The sequence below is a fragment of the Lemur catta genome, chromosome 2 (genome assembly GCF_020740605.2).
Source record: "Lemur catta isolate mLemCat1 chromosome 2, mLemCat1.pri, whole genome shotgun sequence".
Taxonomy (NCBI): Eukaryota; Metazoa; Chordata; class Mammalia; order Primates; family Lemuridae; genus Lemur; species Lemur catta.
Genome location: NC_059129.1, coordinates 72,965,838 through 72,991,678, shown reverse-complemented (window position 1 = coordinate 72,991,678; position 25,841 = coordinate 72,965,838). Strand labels below are relative to the sequence as shown.

Genomic DNA, 25,841 nt, shown 5'->3' with positions numbered 1-25,841 from the left:
TGATACTTACTGTGAAATATTCTTAACTTATAAAACCTGACCCTTTTTGTGAAAATATAAATTAGAAATGTAGCAAGTTCATTTTTAGTTGCTATATTTATAAACCAATCTTCTCCACCAAAAAAAAAAAACAATATTGATGAAAATTCATAGGAAATCCCAAAGGAATTGAATTTTGAAGATTCAATTCAGCTAGCTTAGTAGCAGCAAAGGGTTAATGTTATCAATGGAGCTACCTAAATGCAATCCTCTGTCACCAAATAAATAGTAAAACAAAGATTAAAGCAATTTAAACAGACTATAAGGAGTTTTATAGCATCTCTATATATTTAGGCTTAGAAGACAGATTTCAATAAAGTAAAAAAAAATCATAATTTCACCAATGAGAGTATGTCCTTGTGCAGAATAATTTTCTATTATAAACCATTACATATATCCATTGCAAAGTGATTCTTTCTGGCAGCCATTTTCTTTATAAGCAAATACACAATCTTCCAAGTTATTATTAGATCTGATTTAGGCTAAGGGTGAAGTTTTAAAATAAAATACTCCTGGGCTGAAAAAATATTATAATTAATACCTTTTTAATGTATAATTTTTATACCTTAGCTATCCTTTGGACTTCATATCAGTATTTCATATATAGTGTCTTCATTTCAATACTTCATATCTAGTATTTTAATTATATTTCTTCACCAATTTAATAGACCAACTAAAATTCATTATTATTATTTTGATCAAAATAAAGATTGCTTATAAAAAAATTTTATTTACTCTTATTTCTCTTCCTTTCCACCCATAACAAGACCACACACACATTATAATTTCTCTACATAAAATAAAAGAGCTCAGAGGAATAGGGAAAGGACTGGCAATTAAGTAGTTTGTCTAATACTCAGTTATTCTCTCTAACATGACTATGACAAAATCTGGCTTTAGTTTCCCTACACTAGAAAAGCAATTCATTGAACAACCTCAATAGGCTAAAAAGGTTTTGTAAGAAGTTATGACAAAGTACTTGAAAGTAAAGTGGTAGACGTATGCATTCTAATTGCAATGAAAAAAAATAATTGAAAGTGATTGTCTTTTACAGGTTTTTCCCCTTTATTTTTAGTCTGAGAACCACAAAATCCACCTGTATCCTCATTATCCAGTAATCATAACAAGCTCAAATAGCCTGCTGTCGCAGGAAGTGCTGTCAAAGGGATAATGAGTCTGGCCACCCCTACAGGAGTAGCTGAAGTCTTACCACCAAGTCTGCATAACACTAGCATTATTATTTACTTACACTTTTATGCTTTAAAGGAATTTAAAATTATCCACATTAAAAAATGGAGTCCATTCAAAGTAATAATATTCATGAAACCATGGGTGTAATATTCTAGTTATTTTTGTTAAATATAGTACATTATTGCATTAAAATTATATCTCCTAAAATGATTCCACATGCCATCAACAGTACAGCAAAAAAATTAGTGAAAATAGACTACCCTATATAATTTTGCAACCTGATTTCTTTTTCATAGAAAAAAATTGATGAGCATATACTAGCATCAAGTTTAAAAACACAGATCAATGTTCAATTTAATGTCATGCTTTCTAATTATGCACTGCAGTGCATCATTTACACTTTAAAAATATTGAACAAAGGCAGCTGAGTTAATATATTGAACCTGAAATACTCATTGCCTCAGTCTCATATTGGGAGATTAATGAGCTGTGAGGAAGTTGTAATTTACACCAAATCAAGGTATATAGCATGTGTACAACGGAGAGGCTGACTGAAGGTTCCATTTGGAGCCTATCTTTCTAAGTGCAAACAGCCTCTGTGGTTTCTACTGCTAAGAGTTAAAAGTGACTTTTCCTTTCCCTAAGGAGGTATCTCTACACAGGAGAGAAAAGAAAATGGAAAAATGTGGTTCAATATGACAACTCTGCTACTTGTGTTCCACAGATAATTATATTTTGAGCTCTTGATTTGAATTTGATCCATTCTCCCTAAATCACTACTTCTGCAATAAAGTTTCAAATCACCTGCCTGTGCATCCACTGAGTGTTGAGAAAAGTAGAGCCCATACAAATTTATTGTTCCTGAAGGGAGGTAGAAAAATCATCAAAACTCAAAAAGTTAAGAAAACAAATGAGCTCACAATGATATAAATCATATTAAAATCTCACTGTCTTCATGAACTCCATCTACCCTATTAATAGACTTTCCCTATTAATATAAAATTCTGTAATGCTCCTAGATGTTCATCTTATTTTTTTTAATGAGAACTGGGAAAGAGCTCTTCCTAGCATTTAATTTCATTGTGCCACATTCACTTAATAAAGTTCACAACAATATAATATCAAATGATAGAAAAGAAAGCATGGATTCTAACCACTTTGTCCTCCTTTGGGAAAGCATCCAAGGAAGCAGAGTAGAGAAGGAAGAAAAAGAAGAAGAGAAAAACAAAAATGAGCCATATATTAATAAACTGATATTATGAAAACATCATGTGTTTCTTCAAAGTGTTACAACACAGGTATTTTGAAAAGTAAATGTTTACTCTGCCTAAAAAGTAGACATTGTTCAACCCTTCATTGAAAATACACACATATGAGTCCTGCTATACGTTAGATACAAGAGTTGGGCACAATAATTTCTGAAATTTTTAGTATTGAATTAGTACATATACATTTAAAATATTCTTCAGAAAGAAAGTTTATTTCTCTACCACATGTAGTTTCCTACTATCGAAAAGAAATATTTTGCTAAATGCATAAAATTGTATAAATGAGTTTATTAAATTACAGTTAAAATATTTTATAGTCACAATCTGAAAAAAATCTAAGAATGAGAAATGTTTTTAATAAAAACGTGAAGGGAAATATGTCAACTGTTTCAGACATAAATTATTCCATAGGCAATATTTATTTGTGATACACATTTCAACATTTATGTCATAGGAAAAACAAACTTCATATGATGGTTTTGTCTTATGCTCAAATTGAAATATCATAAGTTGTGCTTTGTTTTATTTTGTTCCTTTGAATATTTTTCCAAGATTGGATGGGTTTGATAAGGATGGGTGAATTACAATAGGCCTAAGCCTCCTCTTCAATGCCTAAGTATCTCCAAGCTCAATTCTCTTTAAACACCTTCTCCTTTCAAAAACCCGAGTTTGATCCTAATGATTTTAATATCTCAATAGTTGACTGTATTATTATTGTCTTACCTCAAACCTATCAAGGGAAGTTACGAACATTCAACAGCTTTGGGTGCTTAGCCAGTGCTAACACTCAGCTGATTTGCACCTCTTTGTTCACTGCGAGCGTCTTTTCAGACTGAACAGTGCCCTTACCATGTGGGTTGTTAAATATTTTGAATATCACCTCCAGGTTTCACCTGTGAGAATATATTCCAGAATAGTGTATTTAAGAACACTAAAGAAGGGGAAATTAACCAGTAGATCTTGGGTACTTTCTATGTGCCAGATACTACCTTAATACCCAAGCTTGTTCTGGAAAGGCTTTAAGGCAGCATATGAGGATTACTCTTAACAAATCACATTAGGAAGGAAAACAAAAACTTATGTAGTCTTAAGAAGAAAATCTAAAGAAAAATTAAATATGTATATAATAATGACCTAAATTTTAATTATTTTATTTAATTCTCATAACAACTATACAATTGTTAGAATTCAGTTTCTTAGATAAAGAAACCGTTGTTCAGAAAAGCTCATTATCTTTCTAAAGCCACAGATATAACAATAATCTCACCTTAAAGAAGGAAATATATTGATTATATTCAGTGCCTTAACTCCATTGTAAGAGATTTTAGAATATCCTATTTATACCTCAACTAAACTACCAAATAATACAATGTTGATTAGGAGGTTTGTTTTAATTTTAACTGTGATCTTCCAAATTAGGAGAATATCAAAAGGGCTTAAAAAAGGTTTCATGTTACTTTTAAACATGAGTTTGTATTATATTAAATTCTATTCATGATTAGATAATATAAGAAATTCTTTAAAGGAACACTAGGAATTCTTTAGCTGCATGATAATTGTAACTTCTGCATTATGCTGCAAGTCTATATCAAAGAAAACTCACTCATATTTTCTTATAAATAACTCCACTGTACTGATGTAGAGACTATGATAAAGTACAACATGAAAATGTATTTTGAACTAAATAGTTATTAGAATTATTCTAGTATTTCATAAATAATAATATTGGGTCCTACTGTATTAGCATCTTAAGGCTTCAAAAAAATGCATTTATTTAAAGCACTCACATAATAGAGGAGTATCTCTTATTTAGCCCACAAAAGGAAAACGCATCAGATAAGAATACATCTCATAGAGAGAAAAATGAGAAGTGCAAACATCAAAATTTCAAAAAGTATATTTTGACATACTCTTTAAATATCTAACTGACTGCCACGAGACAAGCCTTGGCGCAGTATTTCTTTAACATGCTAGTAAATCTAAAATTACTCTCATAGAGGCTAATCATTACTTAACATATGACAGTTTTATCCTGCATTTTACCTTTGTTCAATCTGAAAGCGAATGTTACAGAAACTAAAAGTAGTTAAAACATTTTTTTACAAGAAGAATTGGCCGTAACTTTAAGAGCTCTATAATTCATGAAGATGCCAAATCTCCCTTTACTATATTCTTCAGAAAACAAATTTACCCTTCCAGCTAATCCACTGTTGATTTTGAATAGGAATCGTGCATCAGGATACACACGTATGGAAAGTAGCTTTTTATGCATCCCCATCCCACTACCAGGAACCTTATGAAAAACAAGAATAAAATAAGGGCGCGGCATGTTAATGTGTATAGTTACGCACATGTCTGCTTTCTAACACGCATTTTGCATGCTTGGGAGGCATAAGGGTTTTTACCCGCATCCCCAGCGTGCCTTACATTCACGGAACACTCACGTTGTTGGATCGCAGAGACACGCGGCCCCCGCAGCGGGCGCAGAACTTGGTGCGACAGTAGGAGCAGAGGTGGCCGCACCCGTCAGCAAACTTGGTTTTATGGCAGATTCCACACGTTGGTGCGTCATCTTTGTGCTCGCCTTGGTAACGCCGCGCCTCTTCCCCTATTTTTCTCACTTGTTCCTTATAGCTTTCAAATTGTTGATGCAATCTCCTGGGCAAAGGAGAAAACGGTAGCAAACTAAGTAACCGATGGAAGGCAAAAACAAGAACTCCCAAATAGAATTATTCCTAACAAAAGGGAGATGTAGCTATTTCAACTAAAGCAACACCTACAAAGCTATTCCCCCCATTAATCTTACCTTCAAAGGTAGGAAATGTATTAGCATGAATTCCACTAGTCGCGGCTTTGCTTACTAGCACTGAACCCTCCAAAAGTAGAATCTACAGAAGCACTGGTTGTCCCCAGCAGCGGAATGCCTGTATGTGCTGGTGCCTCCGCTTCTTTCAGACAAGTGCCTTTCAAAATATTTCAACTGGGAACTCAACACTTTACAATGTGTGCACATAACTGAAGCAAAAATTACAAAAAATATTTAGCCTAACTATATATGATGTATTCTGACATTTTTCTATCCTATTCTAAGTTTAATACTTAAAACAATTCAAAAATAAGTGTGTCACAGTAAATTGATTCCATGATCTACTATTTGAGCACGATGCACACTTTGAAAAATGCTGTTTTAGACTACATTGCTAGGCAATCTGTCTTCCACAAATATCTTCCTTTAGTTCTATTCCTGGAGACTACTTATCTATTTGGCATCAAGCATCTGATTTAATGCACTATACAGAAAGTTAGCTTACACGTTATATTTGAGCTCACTAGTCCTTCCGTGTCACTTTGAAAGTTCTAAACCACACTTTGCAGATATGCAGACTTTTACATATGCCAATTTTTCTTGATCTCTATCAGGTTATATGTATGTATCAATACCACTCTGTGTTGATAACTATTGGTGGTAGGACAACTAAAGTTGTTGAGGCAAACCATTTCCCATAAGAATATTCACATTTAGTATGATTCAAGGCTCCTCCCTTCTCCATAAGTTCAAATCCCTCAATCTTAAATGTCTACAAGTAGTTTGCTATTCGGAATAGAACACTATGACATCCAGTGAATCCTCCAGTGAAAGGATGTCTTGACTTTGTAAGTGAGATCTGAGAGAGCCGTGCTAAGCCTAGTCAGTAGTCATTGGCCATTTCACCAAAAGAGAAACTTCTGGGAAATGGTTGCTCAAATTCATCTGTGTATCTGAGAGTTAGTTTGCTGGATTCGAGTACTTGCTAGGACGCAGAGTACACAGGTGCTATTGTTAATTCAGGCAGTTAGCTGAATGCTCTTCATCTAAGAGAACTGTTAGGAGCTAGTACTTCCTGGAAACAGAGTCAAATAAGTTAGGTCCAAGCACTGTAGTTTTGAGGTTTTGGGATTTCATTATATTTTTGTTTTAACATCTAACAGCTCTTGAGCAGAACTTTAATGATTACTTTTAAAATTCTTGATCCTCGTCCTGCTTTACCAATTGACACCTTTTCTATTTAATTCCAGTTATTAAAGCAAACATACTAGCATTAGCACATAACATAGGTTAGGAACTTAAAGCCTTCCCAATTTAAAAGCCAGCTAATAACATCACTTCATAGGGGAATATATGTGATATTTTATTTAATGTATGCAAGAATATTTGATCAATTTATTAGGTATTTGATACATTAAATTTTATAAAGTTTAAGTACCATTAATCTAGGATCAAATTGGTAAAAAACAACTGTGGATATCTATAATTTCAAAAGTTACCATACAAAATAGCATTGGAGGTCTTATTGCTTTTACTAATTAAAATAATTATTCAGGAATGTGAGTAAGCAAATATCTCTAATCAAAGAAACAGAAATAAACTCTAAGCAGAGAGAGAGTGCATGAATAAATATTTATTGTGAGAACCACCAAATCAAATCTATATAAATAAATATAAATGAGAAGGAGAAAGCTAGGCTAAGGAAAAATTTTCCCTATCAACTTGATCTATAATACAAAACATAATTTAGTATAAGTGTTGGCAAACTTTTCAGTAAAAGGCCAGATTATAAATATCTTAAACTTTGAGGGTCATGTAGTCTCTGTTGCAACTGCTCAACTCTACTGATGTAGCAGGAAAGTAGCCATAGACACTAGATAAACGAATGAGTGTAAATATGTTCCAACAGAACTTTATTTACAAAAATAGCTGGTAGGCAAGATTTGGCCTATAGACCCATTTGTCAATTCCTGATTTAGTGTATGCTATCTACTAAGATATAATGGTTTGAAAACCAAAGCCTCACTGTGTCTTTAGATTCAAACATAAAAGAGTTTTATATATTTTAGAGGGGTCAATCAAATGGGACTCTATTCATGAAATATTTGTACTATATATATATGCAGAGCACTGACCACTGACATAAAACCTCACTTTACTGCAATCTCATAACATTTCATATGGTCATTCATAGACCACTTAATATTTTTTTACTGTATATTATTGCTATTTCTGCACATGACATCTCTCTTCTGCCAAACAGTAAAATGAATTAGACATCACAGTTTAGTAAATAATTAAGAAATATACCTCCTTAGTAGTACCAAATACAAGTACATATTGGCTGAATGGAAAATTTACATATATATACACATGTATTTTCTTAGTCCATTTTGAGAAAAAAACAAAAAATTTACAAACAAGTTAATATCAAAGACAAAATATCCTACTTCCACAAAACACTGAAAATCCTAAGTATATGATCTAGGGGTTTTTTTGTTCATGATTTACATATATGCTATATAATACTCTTCTGTATGTATGAAATATTTCATATTAAAAAGAAGGATCTGGGCGTGGTGGCTAATGCCTGTAATCCCAGCAACTCAGGAGGCTGAGGTGGGAAGATCCCCTGAGCCCATGAGTTTGAGGCCGCAGTGAGCTATGACAGTGCCACTGCACTCCAGACTGGGTGACAGAAGTTGATTCTATCTCTAAAAATAAAAAAATAAAAAATTGAAAAAAGAAGGAAAAAGTTTAGTTTTAGCTCATCAAACATCATTTAAATGAGCACTACATAGCATTGAAAAGATGAATATATTTGACAGCATTGAAATCTGCAAAAAAAATTGAACTATCCATGCCATCTAATTTATTTCAAGAAGAAATGCATATATTTAACCACACAATAACTTTTTGAAGCAGATAATATTATCATTCCACTTTATTTTTAAGAAAACTAATTTTTGTGTGGAGCTTTGCTTTTATTTTTTACTTGAATACATGATTCTAAATTTACATTCTTTAGATCGTATATTGAGCTCATACAGGATGATAACAATTATGTGTGAAACTTGCCAATTAAAGTGTTTCTGGAATCATGAAAGTATTCACTACCAAGCAATGTCAACTTTTGATCATGGCTCTCCATCTAAGAGAACTGTTCATGCATCTAAGATAACTGTTCATGTTTTGTTCATACATGAACAAAAGCTGACTATGAAAAAGCAAAAGGTATGCCGATGAACTTATGCCATGAAACTTCTATAGATCCTTTCCTCCTGATCAATAATACTTCCACTCAATTTTCAACTCCTCGATAGTATTTATTCCCAAGCTCTCTTTTCTCAAACTGACTTTAAGTTACTGCGTCCTCTTGAAAGACTCACATTATTATTTTGATGATTTGTGATCCCGGTATAGGTTTCCTAAGTGCTCAAGCATCTTAGACTACAGGGTCTCCCAGCCGGGCCGTGACAGGTGGGCAGGCAGCAATAGTGGCTTCTCTAGTAGGCCACGGCAAGTGAGTTGGTAAGATGAGGCTTCTCCATTGAGGCGAGAGGGTGAGGTCTCTAGTTTCTCACTTTTTCCATAGGAGAGCTCAGAGTAGTTGCTAAGGAACACAGCCACCAGGGGGCAGTGTTCCCAAGAGCAACGTGGCCTGTACCTTAGTGGCCTACAACAGCTCTTTGCCAAGTGCTTCATTCCAAAGTTCAGGAGGCCACTCAAACAGGCTTCATTGCAAACTCTACCAGGGCTCATGTCCTCCTGGATGCTGGCTCTTGGTGGCCTGCATCCATCTGTACCCTTCACTCAAGTGTGTAAGAAATCCCTTACTGGTTTCAGCAATAGGCCATGTTTATATTACTGGTTTAGATGTCCCAGCAGGGAGCAGAATGAGAGAAGAACGATCATGCTGTTTCTCAGCCTAGAACTCCCTTCCCTCTTGAAATCTTTCTTTTTAGGTTTCCTCCTTTACTTACCAATAGGATTCCCTTATTCTGCACTGAAAGAAAAAGTCCAACTCAGGTCACTGTCAACCTCTCCAACTTATTCCTATTGTGCTCCTTCTTTTACAAGCAAACATTATAAAAGAAAGGAAGATAGGAAAAAAAGAAAGAAGAAAGGAAGGAAGGAAAGAAGAGAAAGAAAGAAAGGGAGGGAGGCAGAAACAGCATTCATTACTCCCATTTTCTTAAATATACCTATTCCATAATCTGCAATGTTCTATTAAATTCCTCTCTTAAAAACCAACATTAATGCCCTTTTCTCAATTCATACTCCCCTTACATTACTCTGATATCTCATACTGTCAAGATGCTGTCCTCATAATAAAATATGCCTTTGGAACCAAGATACTGGTAGCAAAACCATAAACAGCATATTTATTTTTTGTATCTGATGTTTTAATGCCTTAATCCATATCAAATTTGTGACAGTGTTCCATTATGAATAATAAATGGAAATACATATTTTATTATATGGTATTACAGTAAATGTGAGACTGCAAATATAAGATCTTTTTGTGAAATTTATTTATACATTTCAGTTTTAGAATTAGCAATATGTTCTTATTGATTAGTGAGGTTGACAAAATGTTGGATCACAAATCACAGATTTAAATTGTCTATATAGAAAATGGAGGGTATTATAAAATATGCCATGTTATCAAAAGAAAATATTGATATTGAAACTTGGGTTTTCACCCTGGATATGATTTTTTCCATTGTTTCACTATATAACCATCATTGCATTATCTTAATAACTGAGCATTCAATTCAAGAAACTCTAAGATTTCATTTGTAAACAAATTGGGTGATTAATGGTACATATTTTGAAGAAAATAAAGATGAATGCCTAAAAATCTAAATATCATTTTGTAAATGTCTGAAAAAGCTAAATAACATCCTATGAAGGCAAAATAAATAATTTAAACAGGTAGCTATTGATGACATTCTTACCAATTAATAAGTATGTGTTGAATGATTGAATGGTAACAGTGCAATGCAGAAAAATCTTTGTAATTAGCACAGCACCTCACTTATTTCTACTTTGTGTTTTTCCTTTGCACATCCCTAAAGTAGTCAGAAACCAGAAGAAAATTCCACCTTTCTTCCTGGCTTTCATTTGTGAAGCCTAAGCAAATAGAGTTGGATTTTCCCAGAGGAGGAAGGGATGAGAGCTAGTGTTTTAAAGTTTTAAAAGCTCAAGTGGTGGGTCCTGAAGAAAGATGAGGGCTTTCTCTGAGATAAGACAGGGGTAGTTGTGTGTAGCACCCTGAGACGGAGGATTGCTTTGGGATGTGCACACAGTGATGCGAGGCCATGGGGACTGAGAACAATAAGCATGGCCCATATTTCCCTTCTCACTCTTGACATATAGATGGGTACCATCCTGTGTTCCCTTCATCAACCTGGGCACATCAGCACTATCAAGGACCAGTGACGTTAGTGACATGGAGATGAAAGACAGGAGAGTTCTTTTGAGAATGTTGGACAGAGTAAGAGCCTCCAACTGGTATGGGGGATGTCCAAGAGAGAGCCCTGATAATGACTGAAATTCAATGTTTTGCTGGTCTGATAAGTTGGAGGGTTGCTTTTAAACATTTTGACATCACACTCTATTGTTGAACTTAAATTCATACTAATATCAACTCTAAAGCTCAATTCTTGACTTCAAGGAATGTACATTCTATTTAGGAAGTAAGTTACATGGAAATATAAATTAGCAGTTTATGGCAACATGTACCAAATTATAAGGAAGGAAAATAAGTCATATAGTTGTGGAGTTAAAAAAACTGTTTCTTGTCCCCACACCCCAATTGTCCCATTTTTATTGAAACCATCTCTTCGATTTCACTCTGTAATAGAGGAGTGGTAAAATTGCCCTGAATTTCAGTGGTGAATTTTTTTTTAAATGATGGTTGGAAATAATGGCCCCTTGTATCAGAGTTGAGTCGAAAATAACAAACATCACAGTCTTTTGAGCAAAAAGATTAAACAATGGAATCGGCTGCTATGAAATTGTTGGAAGGGGGATGGCAGTGGGGTGTTGGCTTGATTTCCCAGAATGACCCCCAAACAAAACCCAAACTAGCTTCTCAAAGTTCTTCAATCAGGAAGCTGCAGAATCAGAAGCCACTGTGCCAATGGCTGGCGCTGGTGTTCCACCACCTCAGGTGAGGTGCCTGATCTGGAAGCCACCACCAGAGCCACATCAAGAGATCCAAGGCAAATGATGCCCAGTATGTTGCCAGGGCTCTCCATCTAACTCGGTTTCAATTCAAGTCTCAAGCAAGTACATCCGACTGGTGGAACCTAAATCACATCAGGGATTCTAGTTGCAGGAGTTTGTGAAATTTAGTTTTTAGATGTCTGGCTTCTTCATCAGACTCCCTAGAAGGATTTTGGAACAGATATTGTGAGTCAGTCTTCCATTTCAGCTACAACCCTCTGATTATGTCAACTTGCTTAACTCCTTCCACCGTACCTCAGGTGAGCAATACCTGAATCTAAGATCTCCCTTTCCCATTCATTCTCTCTCTCCCTCTCTTTCTCTCTCTCTTCCCCTTTACTCTCCCTGTCTCCTTCATTCCTTCCTTCCCTCTCTTTTTCCTCTTCATACACTAAGCATACACTGCTATAAGAAGCATTTTGCCTCCACCAGGAATTTGTTTTTTGGTAGATTCAGTCCCCATAAGCAACCACTTGTGTCTGCCCAGTCCATTTTATCTAGTAAAAAAGCTGCGAGGACAGCAAATCCAGGCATAAGTGGGACTCAGATACAAGGCACATATGCAATCAAACAAACAGACAAAAAATCCAAACCCTCTTTCTGTAGTGACTCAATGCACAGTGCAAATCCACCACCTGTGACGAAGACCCTCATTATTCTTAGCTTGGATTATTTCATCAGCTTTCTAACTAGGCTTCTTCCTGCCAACGGGTTTCTTCACTCTAGTGCATCTTTCATACTGCCCCAGTGATCTCCCTTATAAACTGAACCAATTATGTCAATCTACTGCTAAAATACGATCCCTGAGCTTGCTCAGTTTCTCATGCTGGAATATAAAGTTCTCACTTATCTATCAGCATCTCTCACACTTAGCTTCTCATGCATCTGACACTACAGTCATATCAAACTTTATTGTTAGCTATCAAGCCCAGTAGAATCTTCCAAACATCAATTCAATAAGCATATATTAAACTCTAGCTGTATAACAGGCATTCCTTGAGGTTCTGAGCACACAAAGAAAACAGTATAAGATACTGAGTTTCAGTTATGTTATTACTTTAAGGCTTTTTGACAAATATCAGAAAATTGTCCTTTTCTCTTTTTTTTCTTTTGTACACAGGAACTATCCCCCCACATAAGAGATTTATTTTTTCCTCTTTGAAGCTAATATAATCTGATCATGAAAATAAAATTTTATTTTCTGTAACAGAAGGCAACCTAGGCTCTATTCAAAAAATTAAGGAAGGCTTATAATAGTTTTTTGTTGTTGTTGTTGCTTAAAGGAACAATTAGTTTTGGCTAAAATATGTTAATTATATTTTTGCAAAGTGTTCATATTATATTATACATATATTCTTATTTTAAATACAAGTTGCTTACAGATGACAGGCATATTGTATCCTGCAAAAGGAGCTGATTGCAATTGCAAATGTATATAATTCAGGCATTATCACTTTTACAGCAGTGCAAAAAGAAACTTTCAGCCTTGAACTTTCTTTTGCAGCTTGAACCCTCACCCAAGTATTATTTAAACTTTCACTTATCAATAATTTGCTAAATTTATTTAGGTTAATTTTTCACTTAACACCGACTGAAGGAATGTAATGTGCTATCCTCTACATGGGCATGTTCGCTGTCTTTTGAAAGAAGTGCAAATTATCTTTCATCTTTGTTTTTTGCTTCAACCTTTGTGAATCATTCCCAAAATATAAGAAATCTAGTTGTGCAAGCTTGAAACCATGGTCTCACACTTTTTGCCAGGACTTGGGATTCATCACTTTGGCATCATTTAAACATTATTCTCAGAGTGAGACAAGATAAAGAAAGGATTCCAAAACCCCCGTGTTGAAGGGAAATATTTAGGAAGATACAAACACAGGAGAAACTCCAAAGATTAGTGGATAAAATTTCCTCATTTTATAAATGAGAAAACTTAGGGCCATGGTTTAAGTGATATACATAAGGTCAGAAAAATGGTTTGTGACAATTAGTTTCTCAATTTCCAGCTTTCCACTGCACCATTCTATCTTCACAATACTCTTTTTAATTATAGCTAAAGGAATTGAAAGTTACTGCTTTGTGAGGGGTGTTTCCTTGGTATTTTCAAACTTAATATGCATCAGAATTATCCAAGGGGCTTGTTAAAATGCAAATTCTTGTACAAACCTACAGAGCTTCTGATTCAATAGGTTGGGGATAAATTCCAGGAACCTGCCATTTTAGCAGTCAATTCGGGTGATTTTGGTGATTATCTGGGGACCACCATGTGGCAGAGACTCCATACAGTAAGGATAAACTTGAAAATGAAGACTTTTTTTTCATACATCTTTCATCTCACTTCATAAAAATAATCACCACATAACTAAATTTTAAGCCTAAATGCAAAATTTGGGGGCACTATCTATATGAAATATGCTGAAAAAAATTTAAATTACATTATGTAGATATTTAACCTGATATATATCATTGTTTAAAACTTATAATTTTATGAATCACAGATATGTGCATATTAGTCTCTAAGCTTTTTAAACAATCACAGTGTTTTGTACACAGCTTACACATACACTGTTTCAGAGGTAACATTTTAAACATTTCAGTAATTTAGAAATTTAACTCAGATGTTATTGAATATTTTTAAAAAATTGCTACAGTTCAAAAAATTATTTATCAGTTTGTTTCTAAAAAACATGTTTGGTCTTTAGTTTAAAATGAATATACATGATACTTACTGTAAATGTCCAGCAGATGGCACTAAAGACTTTTATTTTTACATTTATTCTTTCATATTTAAATTATGTTTCTTTAAAACATCTAATGTGTTAAAAAATAGTAAAAATCAGCAGGAGGTGTAACTTATTAGACAAATGTGTTTTCAGATGTGGCAGAAAAAGAACAAAAGAGAAATTTATAAAATGTTGCAATTTCTGCTCTTTTGTGGAGGGCTCTCATTCTACATGTCCTTTAAAACAATTATGTATTAAGGGATTTGTTGTGTATTTTTCTATTGTTGGTGGGGTTTTTGGTCCTCCATTAAGCACTGTTAAAAATGTAGTTCATCCAATCAGCATCCCGCAGTGTTCTGAAAGCACTGAGAGATGACACTTAGGAAAAATAAGAGCACACTGATGATTAGCTATTAGTGTCTTATAGTCTGTTACTTTAGTCAAGCATTTATTTTTAATTCTGTTTTCAATTTACCATAGGAGGCCACTCCTGAGTAAGCATTAAATGAAGACATCTCAGGACATGGAGGCCCATGAGCACAGATTTAAATTTTTGCTCTATTCTATCTCCCAAGAAATACCCTCACTGTGCTCCTAAATGTTATGAGGTACTGCATGTGTTGGGTCCTAGAGATATTTTTTCTAGATTATGGAACAATTTCATTGCTTTCTAATATTGGAGGTATATTAGAGGTCTGAAACTGAAAACCTGGTACAAGAAAGGGTCATTTTAATATTTTGACAAAGAGGTTATCTCATTCAGAGTAAAATTCAAGGGAAGAAAAAGTAAAGTGATGAGAAACCATAAAGTAGGAGTCACTAGGAATGAAATTTTTAAAAAGAATGAAGTTAATTTTTAAGAAAATAATCTTAACAGGTAATATTGGGGCCACCTATATAGCATATATGTAATTGATTGATATTCAATAAGTCTAGTTACATTCCATGTAAACTTTTCCAGAATGTATCATTTGATCATGTTAGTCTACCTAATACATAAAGGGTAAAATCCATGTGTTAGCAATTTAGAAGATGTTGGTATCAATAGATATGATCAAGCCAAAGTGTTAAGTAATCAATTCATACCTGCAAATTCTGGAATGCACAACACACTGTAAACCTTGCCTTTGCTGTATTCTTGAGTATTTTCGCCAGACTTGCTATATTACCATAGAGAGGGAAAAACAAAACCAACTTCACTTCACAACTGGACACTTTTTGGAAGGGATTAAATATAATAGTCACTTAGGCAGTGGTCTGAAGCTGGCCTGCTCAGGATCAAATCCGGTTCTATTTCTTAGCTTCATGACTGTGCAGAAATGATTTAAACTCTGTTCTTCAGTTTCCTCATTTAAGAACTGGTGATAATAATAGCAAGTGCACAGGATTATTGGGAGGGTTAATTGAGGTGAGGTAATCAATGTAGAATGCTTAGCACAGTGTCTAGCACATGATAAAAGCTCAATAAATATTAGCTATTATTATTATATGTGGACATAGATAATACATGAGGGAAGAAAGTACTTTGCTTTTAAGTTTCTGAGTACACTTAGCTGATAACTTTGGAAGGTGGCTATTATTGGCAGGATTTCCTGGCATATTGATATCAGTATGAGTGACTCGGATGATCTATCAATAGACCACTGGTGAGGGGCAAAAAGGTCACTTTATAAGATGAAAGTCAGAGTGAAAGATGAACCCACAAGAATAATTCGCTTTGTGGAAAGTCCGGGAGATACAGCCACTGGGGAAGCGCACATAATTTTGTCTGAAAAATTTTCAGCATTTTTTATGATCATTGCTAATTCACAACAAACAGAAAGAAAAAAAGAAAAGAAATTCTGAAATATAATATTTTAGAAAGAGTATTATCATTAGGCTCTTTTGAACTGAAAAATGTAAATTGCCTAAATCACAAGTATTTCCAATTCTCTGAAATACTGGGTGAGTGAATAATATAGAAAACTTGTAACATGTCAAAGACTTGTTTTGCCTTTAACTTTCAATAACTAATAAATTTACATGCATTGAATGTATCCTTCTTATTAGGGAGTTAACCAAGTTGTGTTGCTTTTTCTTCTTTTGGATGATAAACTGTGATCTGGGATGTGGTGACTAAGGGGTACCATTCAGCGTTACTTGGACAAGGAATCACTGTCTTATGTTTTCAATATTTGATTAGAATAAATCCTTTAAATGCCAATGGTCCCATAAAGCTCTTTCCGCTGCTTTGTTTCCCAGAAATCACAGAGCTGTAAGGCGGTAAATGAGAAGTGCAATGTTCCCTCGTTTGCAGAACATCTAATGACTCTGTCTCCATGGACAAATTCTCCTGTTGATCAAGTCCATGCTTATCCGTTCTAGTGACCAGGCTCGCTATACGGCCATCTGTAACATTCCTGTCTTGTCTGGCCAGAGGTTCTGCATCACCCACTTATCGCTAGTTAGGGGATAATGAAGATATGTCAACCCTACCTGTGTGTAGAGGGGTAATGTATTACCTGCTTCTTGCCCCCAGAAAATGAGAACACGAGCATATTTCTTTTGTTTTGGATTGAATCCACATGTGTGCCAATACTTGAGAAGAAAGCAGAACCCAGTGGTTCTGAGGCCAAATTTTCTGAGTTCAAAACACTTCGGGGCTCTTCCTTGTATTAGCCTTGTGACCTGGTGGGTTATTTAACACTTTAAGACTCTATGTCTTCATCTGGTAAAATGGGAATAATAATGCCTACCTACTTAATGGGGTTGTTGTGAGGATTAAAATAGCTAATACATGTCTTCCTATAGGAACAGTTAAAAAAAAAAAAAGAAAAAGAAAAAATAGCTAATATATGCAAAGCACTTAGGGAGGTGTTGAACAATTAGTAAGTACTCAGTAAAATACTAGCTATTTTTATAATGTATGAAGGAAACAGCAAAAATCAGATAAAACATTGATTTTTGTTATGTGACATGTTACATTATTTAATGGAAAGAAATATATACGTAGGATCTACAACTATGAAATAAAATGTATACATTGAGTTCAGATTTTTGAAAGCAGCAACATCAAATATTCTACTTTTAGAGCCTACATTGAATAGCTGAGGAATAAGAACTTTATCCCCCAAAAGTTTCCTCTTTTTCATTTTTAAAAGCAGAGAGATACAAGCTTCCTGAATCTTACTTGCACAGTATACTGAATTAGTCAGCCATCATTAGGTACAGTATTTTCTAAGGCATTCTGGAGTACATTTCAAGACAAGTGACAAGATGTAATTTCCTTCCCATTATATTTGCTAATGGTGACATCTGTTTTCATCCTTTAATTAAAATACATTGTTAATATGCATATAAGACCTAACTATCATCTAAGTAACATAACAGGTGTTGTAAATAACTTCAGTTCTTTTATTCCCATGAAAGGGAGATCATAAAGCAAATAATTCAAATGTAACTGCCAATGTAGAAGAATATAGAAGCTGTAATTCTAGAGAACTATCAGAAATATTTTTAATTATACACATGCAGGTGTACTTCATCTGTCCCGTGCAACCTAGAACCCCTACCACTATTTAATCAATTCCAGACAACCTCTTCTACTCTCACCAGCCACTGCCTGGTAATAATCAAGTCTATTTTTAAAACTTAACATCTTATATTTAATTACTAAAAATGTGTTATATTCAGCTTTCACTAATCACAGTGCACACAAAGCTAGGAATAGTCCATTTTACCTTTCATAATATTGCATTGTCTATGAAAAACTTTGAATAATATCAAGGTACTTTAAATTTGAACTGCATTTAATTCAGTAGAATACGTAAGAATTCTGTACAGAAAATCTTGCAGTTTTTTGTCACTCTAATGATCCAATTAAATTAAACAATTCCAAACTCAAAAATCTGATCAATTTTGCAGCAATTGGTCAAAATAAAAGAAATTTGCTATACTTATTTATGAACACCCTATTTTATACATATTTTTGCTTTCTCTAGAGTATTTACTTTATCCCATCTGATAAATCATCTCAACCTTAAAAGCCAGGTCTCATCGTCTTTTGCCCAACTCAGTAACTTAATAGGCGATCGGTAAATATTTAGAGTTTAATTGAACTGAAAGCTATTCAGTGGACTGGCCCAGGAAAGACACCTGGTAACCCTAAGAAGAAATCTACTCCTCTCCTGTGTCTTGAAGTTGTATTGCCCTTTGCCCTTCTTACAGTTAAATTTAGTAGCCTATTGAAAATGATTGTAGCTATGGGGAGTGAAATTCATATTTAACCATCTTCTGAGGAGAGGGATTCACTGAAATGGCAGAATGTGAGCAAAGACCTGAAGGAGGTGAGGCAGCAAGTTATGAAGGTCAGGGCTTGAGAGAGCCAGTGGGAAACCCTGAGGTGGGAGCCTGGCCTGGAGAGTCAGAGGCAGCAAGTGAGCCCCTGAGGCTGCAGAAGAGGAGGAAGGCGGCAGGTTGTATAGGACTCATAAGTCATCAGAAGGCTTTGGCTTTTACTCCGAGTGAATGGGAAGTCACTGAAAGAGTTTGAGTGGAGGAATCAGATGACTGGATTTACATTTTCACAGGATCCCTGGGGCTCCTATGCTTGTGATTGGAGCAGGTAAGGGTGAAAGCAGATGCTGGTCAGGAGGCCTGGCAATAATCCAGGTTAGAGACCATGGAAGTTTGGACCAGAGCTCTGACAGAGAAGGTGGGGAAAAGTGTTCAGATACTTCTTCCTTTTATCTTGCTCTAAGTCTTCCCAGAGCCTGTGCAGGTATGCATATTTGTATGTTTCAGGACAACAATATGTTTTGTTTTGTTTGTTTTTACAAAAACCCAATTCTCAGGTTGGGTTTTCTATTTCATACTGTGCATCTTTCCTCCCTATCAGAGACAATTGTTGCCAAGTCACACCAGGTGAAGGATGCTCAACTTTCTCTGGCTGAGTGACACCAAAGAAAATTGTCTCTGATAATCAGAAAGGGATGTAGAAATATGACAATATCTTGTCCCATGGTTAAAAATACCTAAGTTTATTTGATGCCCTGTTGGCATCATGGATGAAGTGCCCACTTGACACCTACACAACTTCCAAAACCTGCCAATTACTGTAGCATGAAGGGAGATCTGGATTGGTACATTCAATCCCTTTGACTTTACCTGAAACTTCACTTATTTTATATGTTCTGTTAATATTGTGTAGGGAATCTGAATACACGGTAACCCCTGTATGGGAATCTTATGTTAGCCATTAAGGTTTCTTCAGCCCCTTTTTGTTTCTTCTTCTTCCAGGACCAAGCCTCAGTGGTCACAAGTTTTGAGTTCATGATACAAATAAAAGTAAAGATTGTGTTAAATGGTAATTAGAACACATGTTCTACGAAGGAACAAAACCAGCTCTAACTCTCGAGGTATTTTTTTTTATTTGTTTTGTAATAGGGTCCATTAGGCAGTTGTACAAATCTAAACTGTGCTGTCCTTATAAAGTTAGTTTCCTCAAATATATCAAACACCTTAGTATGTATAGTGTGTATGTGTATATCTATCTGTGTGTGTGTGTGTGTGTGTGTGTGTGTGTGTCTGTGCACGAGTACATAACTTTGTTAGATGATCCAGGATATTGCAGAGACTCAAGGTCTTCTTCTTCTTCTTTTTTTCTTTTTCTTTTTTCTCTTTTTTGAGATAGAGTCTCGCTCTGTTGCCCAGGCTAGAGTGCAGTGGCATCATCACAGCTTACTGTAACCTCAAACTCCTAGGCTCAAGTGATTCTCCTGCCTCACTCTCCTAAGTGGCTGGAACTACAGGTGTGAGCCACTACACCTGGCTAATTTTCCCATTTTTTGTAGAGCTGGGGTCTTGCTCTTGCTCAGGCTGGTCTTGAACTCCTGACCTCAAGCAATTCTCCAGCCTCGGCCTCCCAGAGTGCTAGGATTATAGGTATGAGCCACCATGCCAAGCCAAGGTCTTCATTTTAATAGGAGTTCTCATTGTAGAATGCTATAAATATAGATATGAAAGGAAGGAGTGGGAAGAAATGAGATCAGATGCCAAGGAAATGCTCTTTTGAATAAAGAAGTTTTTTTTTTTTTTTTTGGTTTGTTTTTGCTTCTCTGAAGTCTAAGAGGAAGCCTCTACTTAACGCAGTTAACAGGTAATGAACTAAAGAAAGGCCCATTATAGCAACCTGTCTTAACTCCCTGTATAGACACTAGTGAATCTGAACAAATGCCTCTGGCCCATCCTATTTAGGAAGCCCAGGTCTCAGGTGGCAGCACCAGGGAGCAGCAGGGCCTCTACATAGTGAGCTCTGGGGATGGCTGCTGCAGCTACCACCAGTTTTGTAAAGACAGGCATCCTTGCCAACATAACAAGAAAACTTTTCATAGTAAAAGGACAATCTGCAAGGGAGATAATACATGAAATACTAGGGAATGGGACTGGGAAGAAAGAGAAGTAAAGAGAGCTCAGTCTAACTACAGGTAAAGAGAGAGGTAACATTTCATATTAATTACTCACATCTAAAACCTGGTGTGTACAGTATGTCTCCTGCCTAAAAATAATTTAAACAGCCTGGCTAGGAGCACTGCTAATTTGTCACCGTGTGCATCCTGCTGCTCACCTTTCTATAGTATCTGTGTGAAAAGGCATTTTAAAGGCTACTTTAACCAGACCATCCAAGCATCACCAAGTGATCGGATTGCAGGCTTCATTTAAAAATATCCTAAGTGCAAGGATACACGGATTGTTATAGTTTCTAACAGATTGCTTTCAAAACCCAGAGCTTACTGGGTTTTGTTTTAGCTTTGAATACCATTATAGTAAACAGAAGCCCAAAGACATAAGGCAGGGTGGGATTGTTTTATAAATTCCAGAAAATTTTGGTAACACCATAGGAGAAACCACCCTCTTCCTTTCATTTCCGGGTCAATGAAGGCCCAGGGAGGTGTTTCATCTAAGGGCATTACCACCAGATAAAGGCCAGGGTTTGAACAAAGGCTCTGTCAACAACTTGCTGAGTGATGATAAGCAATGATGTAGTCTGTCTGAACCTTATTTTCCTCATCTGTAAATTGGGGATGTTAACTGTTACCACTTAGGATCTATAATCCAGGATTTTGAGTGACAAACTGATATAATGAGGCTGCGAATTGAAAGAATGCCTTTGTCCCGCGGAGAACAGACCACAGGCAAGGCAGTCCAGAGAGAGGTTAAGCTACATAGTTCTTTCAAAGAGTGTTTATGCTGGAAGAGGTAAAGGGAAGTCAAATTGAGGATTTTTAAGCCAATGTACAATATTATGTTAACAAGTGTCTGGAGTACACGTCATCTTTAACCACTGACTAGCTCTATGACATTAAACAAATTACTCTACTTCCTTGAACTTTGAGTGTTATGGACTGAATGTCTGTGTTTTCTCCCACCCTCAAATTTATATGTTAAAACCCTAACGCACACTGTGATGGTATTTAAAGGTGAGGCCTTTGGGAGGTAATTAGGTTTAGATGAGGTCATATGGGGGGGCCACTATGATGGAATGAGTATCCTTATAAGACTAGGAAGAGAGACCGACCAGAAATCTCTCTTTCTCCACCCTGTGAGGGTACAGTGAGAAAGCGGCCATCTGCAAGCCAGGAGAAGAGCCCTCATGAGGAAACAGGGTGGGTGGGCACCTTGATCTTGGACTTCCCAGCCTCCAGAACTGTGAGAAATAGATTACCATTGTGAAAGCCACACAGTCTATGCTAATATGTTATGAAAGCCCAAACCGACTAACATGCTAAGTTTTTTCATTTGTAAAATGAAGATAATATTATAATATCGGCTATTCCATAGTACTGCTGTGAGATCTAAATGAAATAAGCCAAGGAAAGGGCTTAGCACAGTGTCTGGTACATACTAAAGTGCTTAATAAATAGCAGCACCAATTAATGTAATTTTAAATTTTCTCAAGTCATAAGGACTAATATATGGGTCAATTCCCAGAAATACTAATTTTAAAAATCCTTACAGCTTGCCAGTGAATATTTAATATTACAAGAAATGTAGGTCATATATAATTATGCATGAACAAAACAGGGTGCATACTTACAAGGAACTCAGTTGAGTGATTATAAAAATTTATCTTTAGTGACATCACAACATTAAACAGTAAGCAAAATAAATTCTAGTTTTTCCAATTATTAGTTATTTGTTCATAGAGAAATGTTTTATTTCTTTGTTTTCCTATTTGGATGGATTTTTAAAGGTCTAGTAGTCTAAAATGAATGGCCTCCATAAAAGAATTCTATAAAAATAATTTGTACTAATTGAAAAAAAAAAACCTTAGAGCTATTAGACAGATATAGAATTATAACTTGTTTGGACTTTTATGTCATTTAGACACCTACAGAAAGGATTTCCAGAGAAATAATGAGAATTGTAGATGTGGGGCTGGTGAACATCCTGTTTATATTTTTCTATTTTTAGTTAAGCAGAATAATAATTTTTGAACTTCCTCAAGCATGGGCTGCCAGGAAGAAATCCCTTTACATCATAGTCCATGCAAAAGTGAAAAATTAAATTCATCATGACCAGAGCATGACATAAAGTAACACCTCCTGTTCTAAAGGCTATTACAGGTTTCCTCTTAAGATGATTTCTGAATGGGTAGACTTTACTACTGGAAGGATATCCACCCCCCACCCCTGCCTTTTTCTGTTTGAAAATACTCAAAGGGGTAACTACAATTGCACAACTTTCATCAATTAGCAAACCTCATGTCTATGATATCAGTGGTGGACATTTGCTTATGTTAATTACATCCAGAAATCAGTTTATACCCTTGGCAAATGCTTATTGTTTATAGCAGTGGCCATCTAGACTGCAGAAATAATATGTATACTTTCTTTACCCTATCTCAGTCAAGATGTTTGGCTGGCAAACAGACACAATGTTTTACTCTCATATGATTTTTAACAGGTTGAATCTAAATTTTAGTGATTTTGTTTTTGCCTGGATTTCAAACAAAAGATAAGGTATACCAAGAAAATAAAAATTATGAATACTAGCTATGTAACACAATCCATTATGTGATTGAATGTTGCTTTGTGGGTTTTATTTTATGAACTCTTTAGCATATGTAGTTACAGCCCTACTTCTCTCTTAAGGGAATAACATAAGAAGCAACAGGAGAGTGGATGAAAGGATTTGTCCCACTCCCTCACCAGTAAGATGTGGGACTTGGCGGTTCAGAACCATTTTTGAGTCGTGGATCCCTTTGGCAGTTTGTGGGTCTGTTCTCAGATTAATGTTTTTAAGCATATATCATAAAATACATAAAATTATAAAGGAAACCAATTATGTTGAAAAACATTATTAAAATAGTAAATAAACTAAGACATGATGTAGTAATATGTATGGTCATTTTAAGTTTTTGAACATATAAAGAAAATACTTTAAAAAAACAACAATGGAATAGAATATATTGATGTTTGTTTCAGGGGTCAAAGCAACTGCTTGTAAATAGTGATAGTCACAGACTCAGAGAGTTAATGTATGAGAAAACTGTAGTCCAGAGAAGTCAATTACACAGATAAAGACAGAGCTGAACAAAACCCAGGCCACTCACTCACCAGTGGGGTGAATACTGAATTATGTTAGATTGACCAGAAAAGCTATTCCTTTTGGATAGTCATTTGACCTGGACACCAGACTTAACATGCTTTCCTTTGTGAAATTTAATATGGCATTTTTCAACAGTGAGAAGCAATCAGAAGCTCAGTATTAAATGTCATGTGAAAGAAAAATGGTTGAGAAATAAGTCTGATATCTGGCTATAGAGATCAAAATCCATCATTTGGCATGAGAAGTATTTTTATCTCTACTGAGTTTTTGGCTTGTATTTTGAATTCATCTCAGTGGAAAATTCATTTTGCATTCAGTGTTTTTCTTTTTATTCTGTTAGCAATGAATCCCAGTTTTAACCTTCAAGTATTTGTTCTGATTTCGTTGAGATAAGTGTTTAGCTCTGGCAAGGATATGATTTGCATTTTATTTGTATGAAGAGCCAATACTGATTCGCACAACAAGAGATGTTTAGAGTGACAAGAGCTAAGACACAAAGGATGAAATTTCCAGTTTAAATTTTGCAGGTGCTAAAAAAAATGGAATGGATGACAAAAATACAAATAATGTTCAAGAAAGGAGCACAGGTTTAAAGAGACACTGTTGAGTATTTCACGCCATTTTTTTCACAGACAGAACTCACAAAGCCCTTCTGAAAGCCCAAAAAGATAGTTCTCTATTTATTTTTGCCCTCTCAAAGATTGAAAAAAGTAAATACTGTATTACTTTTCTTGGAGGACCAGAGAATAACAAAAAAATGTATTTGGCTCATTCTGGTCAGCATGAGAGGTCTGCTTTCCTTACTGATATATTTCAAGCAGGTAGAGCAGTGCAGAATTTCAATAAATGTTTGTTGAATGAATATTGTTGATCTTTCTAAACTGGAGAAAGATAGTTCAAAAAATTTCCAGTAACCACCCAGGAATTAAGTTACTGTAGAAAGATGCTGAAATTGATTTTCACTTTTCTGGGCTAGGTGCTCATTGAGGGCAGGAATCTTTATTTTATTCATCTTCATAACCCCTTCCCACCTTCCTTTGCACTGTGGCTTCCCACAGTAGATGTTCCTTAAGTGTTGAGTGAATAATGGATGAACGCTGTTCTTGCAAGCATTTTTTCTTCCCATTACACGTATCTGATTTCCCGAACTGATATTTGCTCATATTGGTCTCATCATCTAGAACCCCTGTGCCCTATCACCACTTATCCAAATTCAAACCAATATTCAAAGCTCTTTTTAAAGCCCCCTCTCCTTCCTGAGGTCTTCACTGATCCCACCCTCTTTGAATGACTATAGAATTTCAGTCTATATGTCATTCATCCTGATCTTGTTTTATGTATTTATGTCTTATTTGCAGAACTCCTTTGTCTTCCCCCCATGCCACATCATGGATTCCCTTTATATCCTTCACAATTATAAAAATATGCTCTGCTAACAGTCAATACTTAATGAATATTAAAATATGTGCATAACAAAACAGAATTATTCTCTGAGACAATGTTGAGATGGATCTTAGGTGTAATTTAATCTAAATTTCCTTCTGACCCTTGTATCCCATCAACATCCTGACCTAGAGTTCTTCCAGGCTCTGCCCATACCTTCCAGGGAGACACACGAATCACCTTGTGTGGCTGTAATTCCGTGTATTTTTATATTGGGATGAACACATCTGCACTCTCCATTTCTATAACTGGCTTTTACCCTTTTGGCTTATTCAGGGTAAACCTGACCTTTTTTTCCATATGACATTCATCCAAATATTTGAACACTGCTATCTGTTATGTCCTCTCTGAGTCTTCTTTTCCTCAGGCTATGTCATTTATCATTTGGCATAATTTTTTATCCCTTCACCACCCTAAGAGTTCCCCCTGAAAATGCTTCAGATATCTATTCCATTATGAAAGTAGGACACCTCAGACTGGAAATGAACTATTTAGATGTAGTCTTACCATTCCTTATTTTATATACTAGACTTCCTTGTATAGGTCAAT

General features: G+C 35.3%; 1 protein-coding gene across 1 annotated transcript in view; it reads right to left on the bottom strand.

Moving 5' to 3' along the window:
* Positions 1-25,841, bottom strand: part of RIMS1 (regulating synaptic membrane exocytosis 1) — a 462,299-nt gene that overhangs the window by 269,389 nt on the left and 167,069 nt on the right. The window contains exons 3-4 of the mRNA XM_045543826.1: positions 4,943-5,156; positions 2,385-2,396 (exon numbers count right to left, since the gene is read on the bottom strand). Of these exons, the coding sequence (XP_045399782.1) occupies positions 2,385-2,396; positions 4,943-5,156 (226 nt within the window). The remainder of the gene's footprint in view (positions 1-2,384; positions 2,397-4,942; positions 5,157-25,841) is intronic.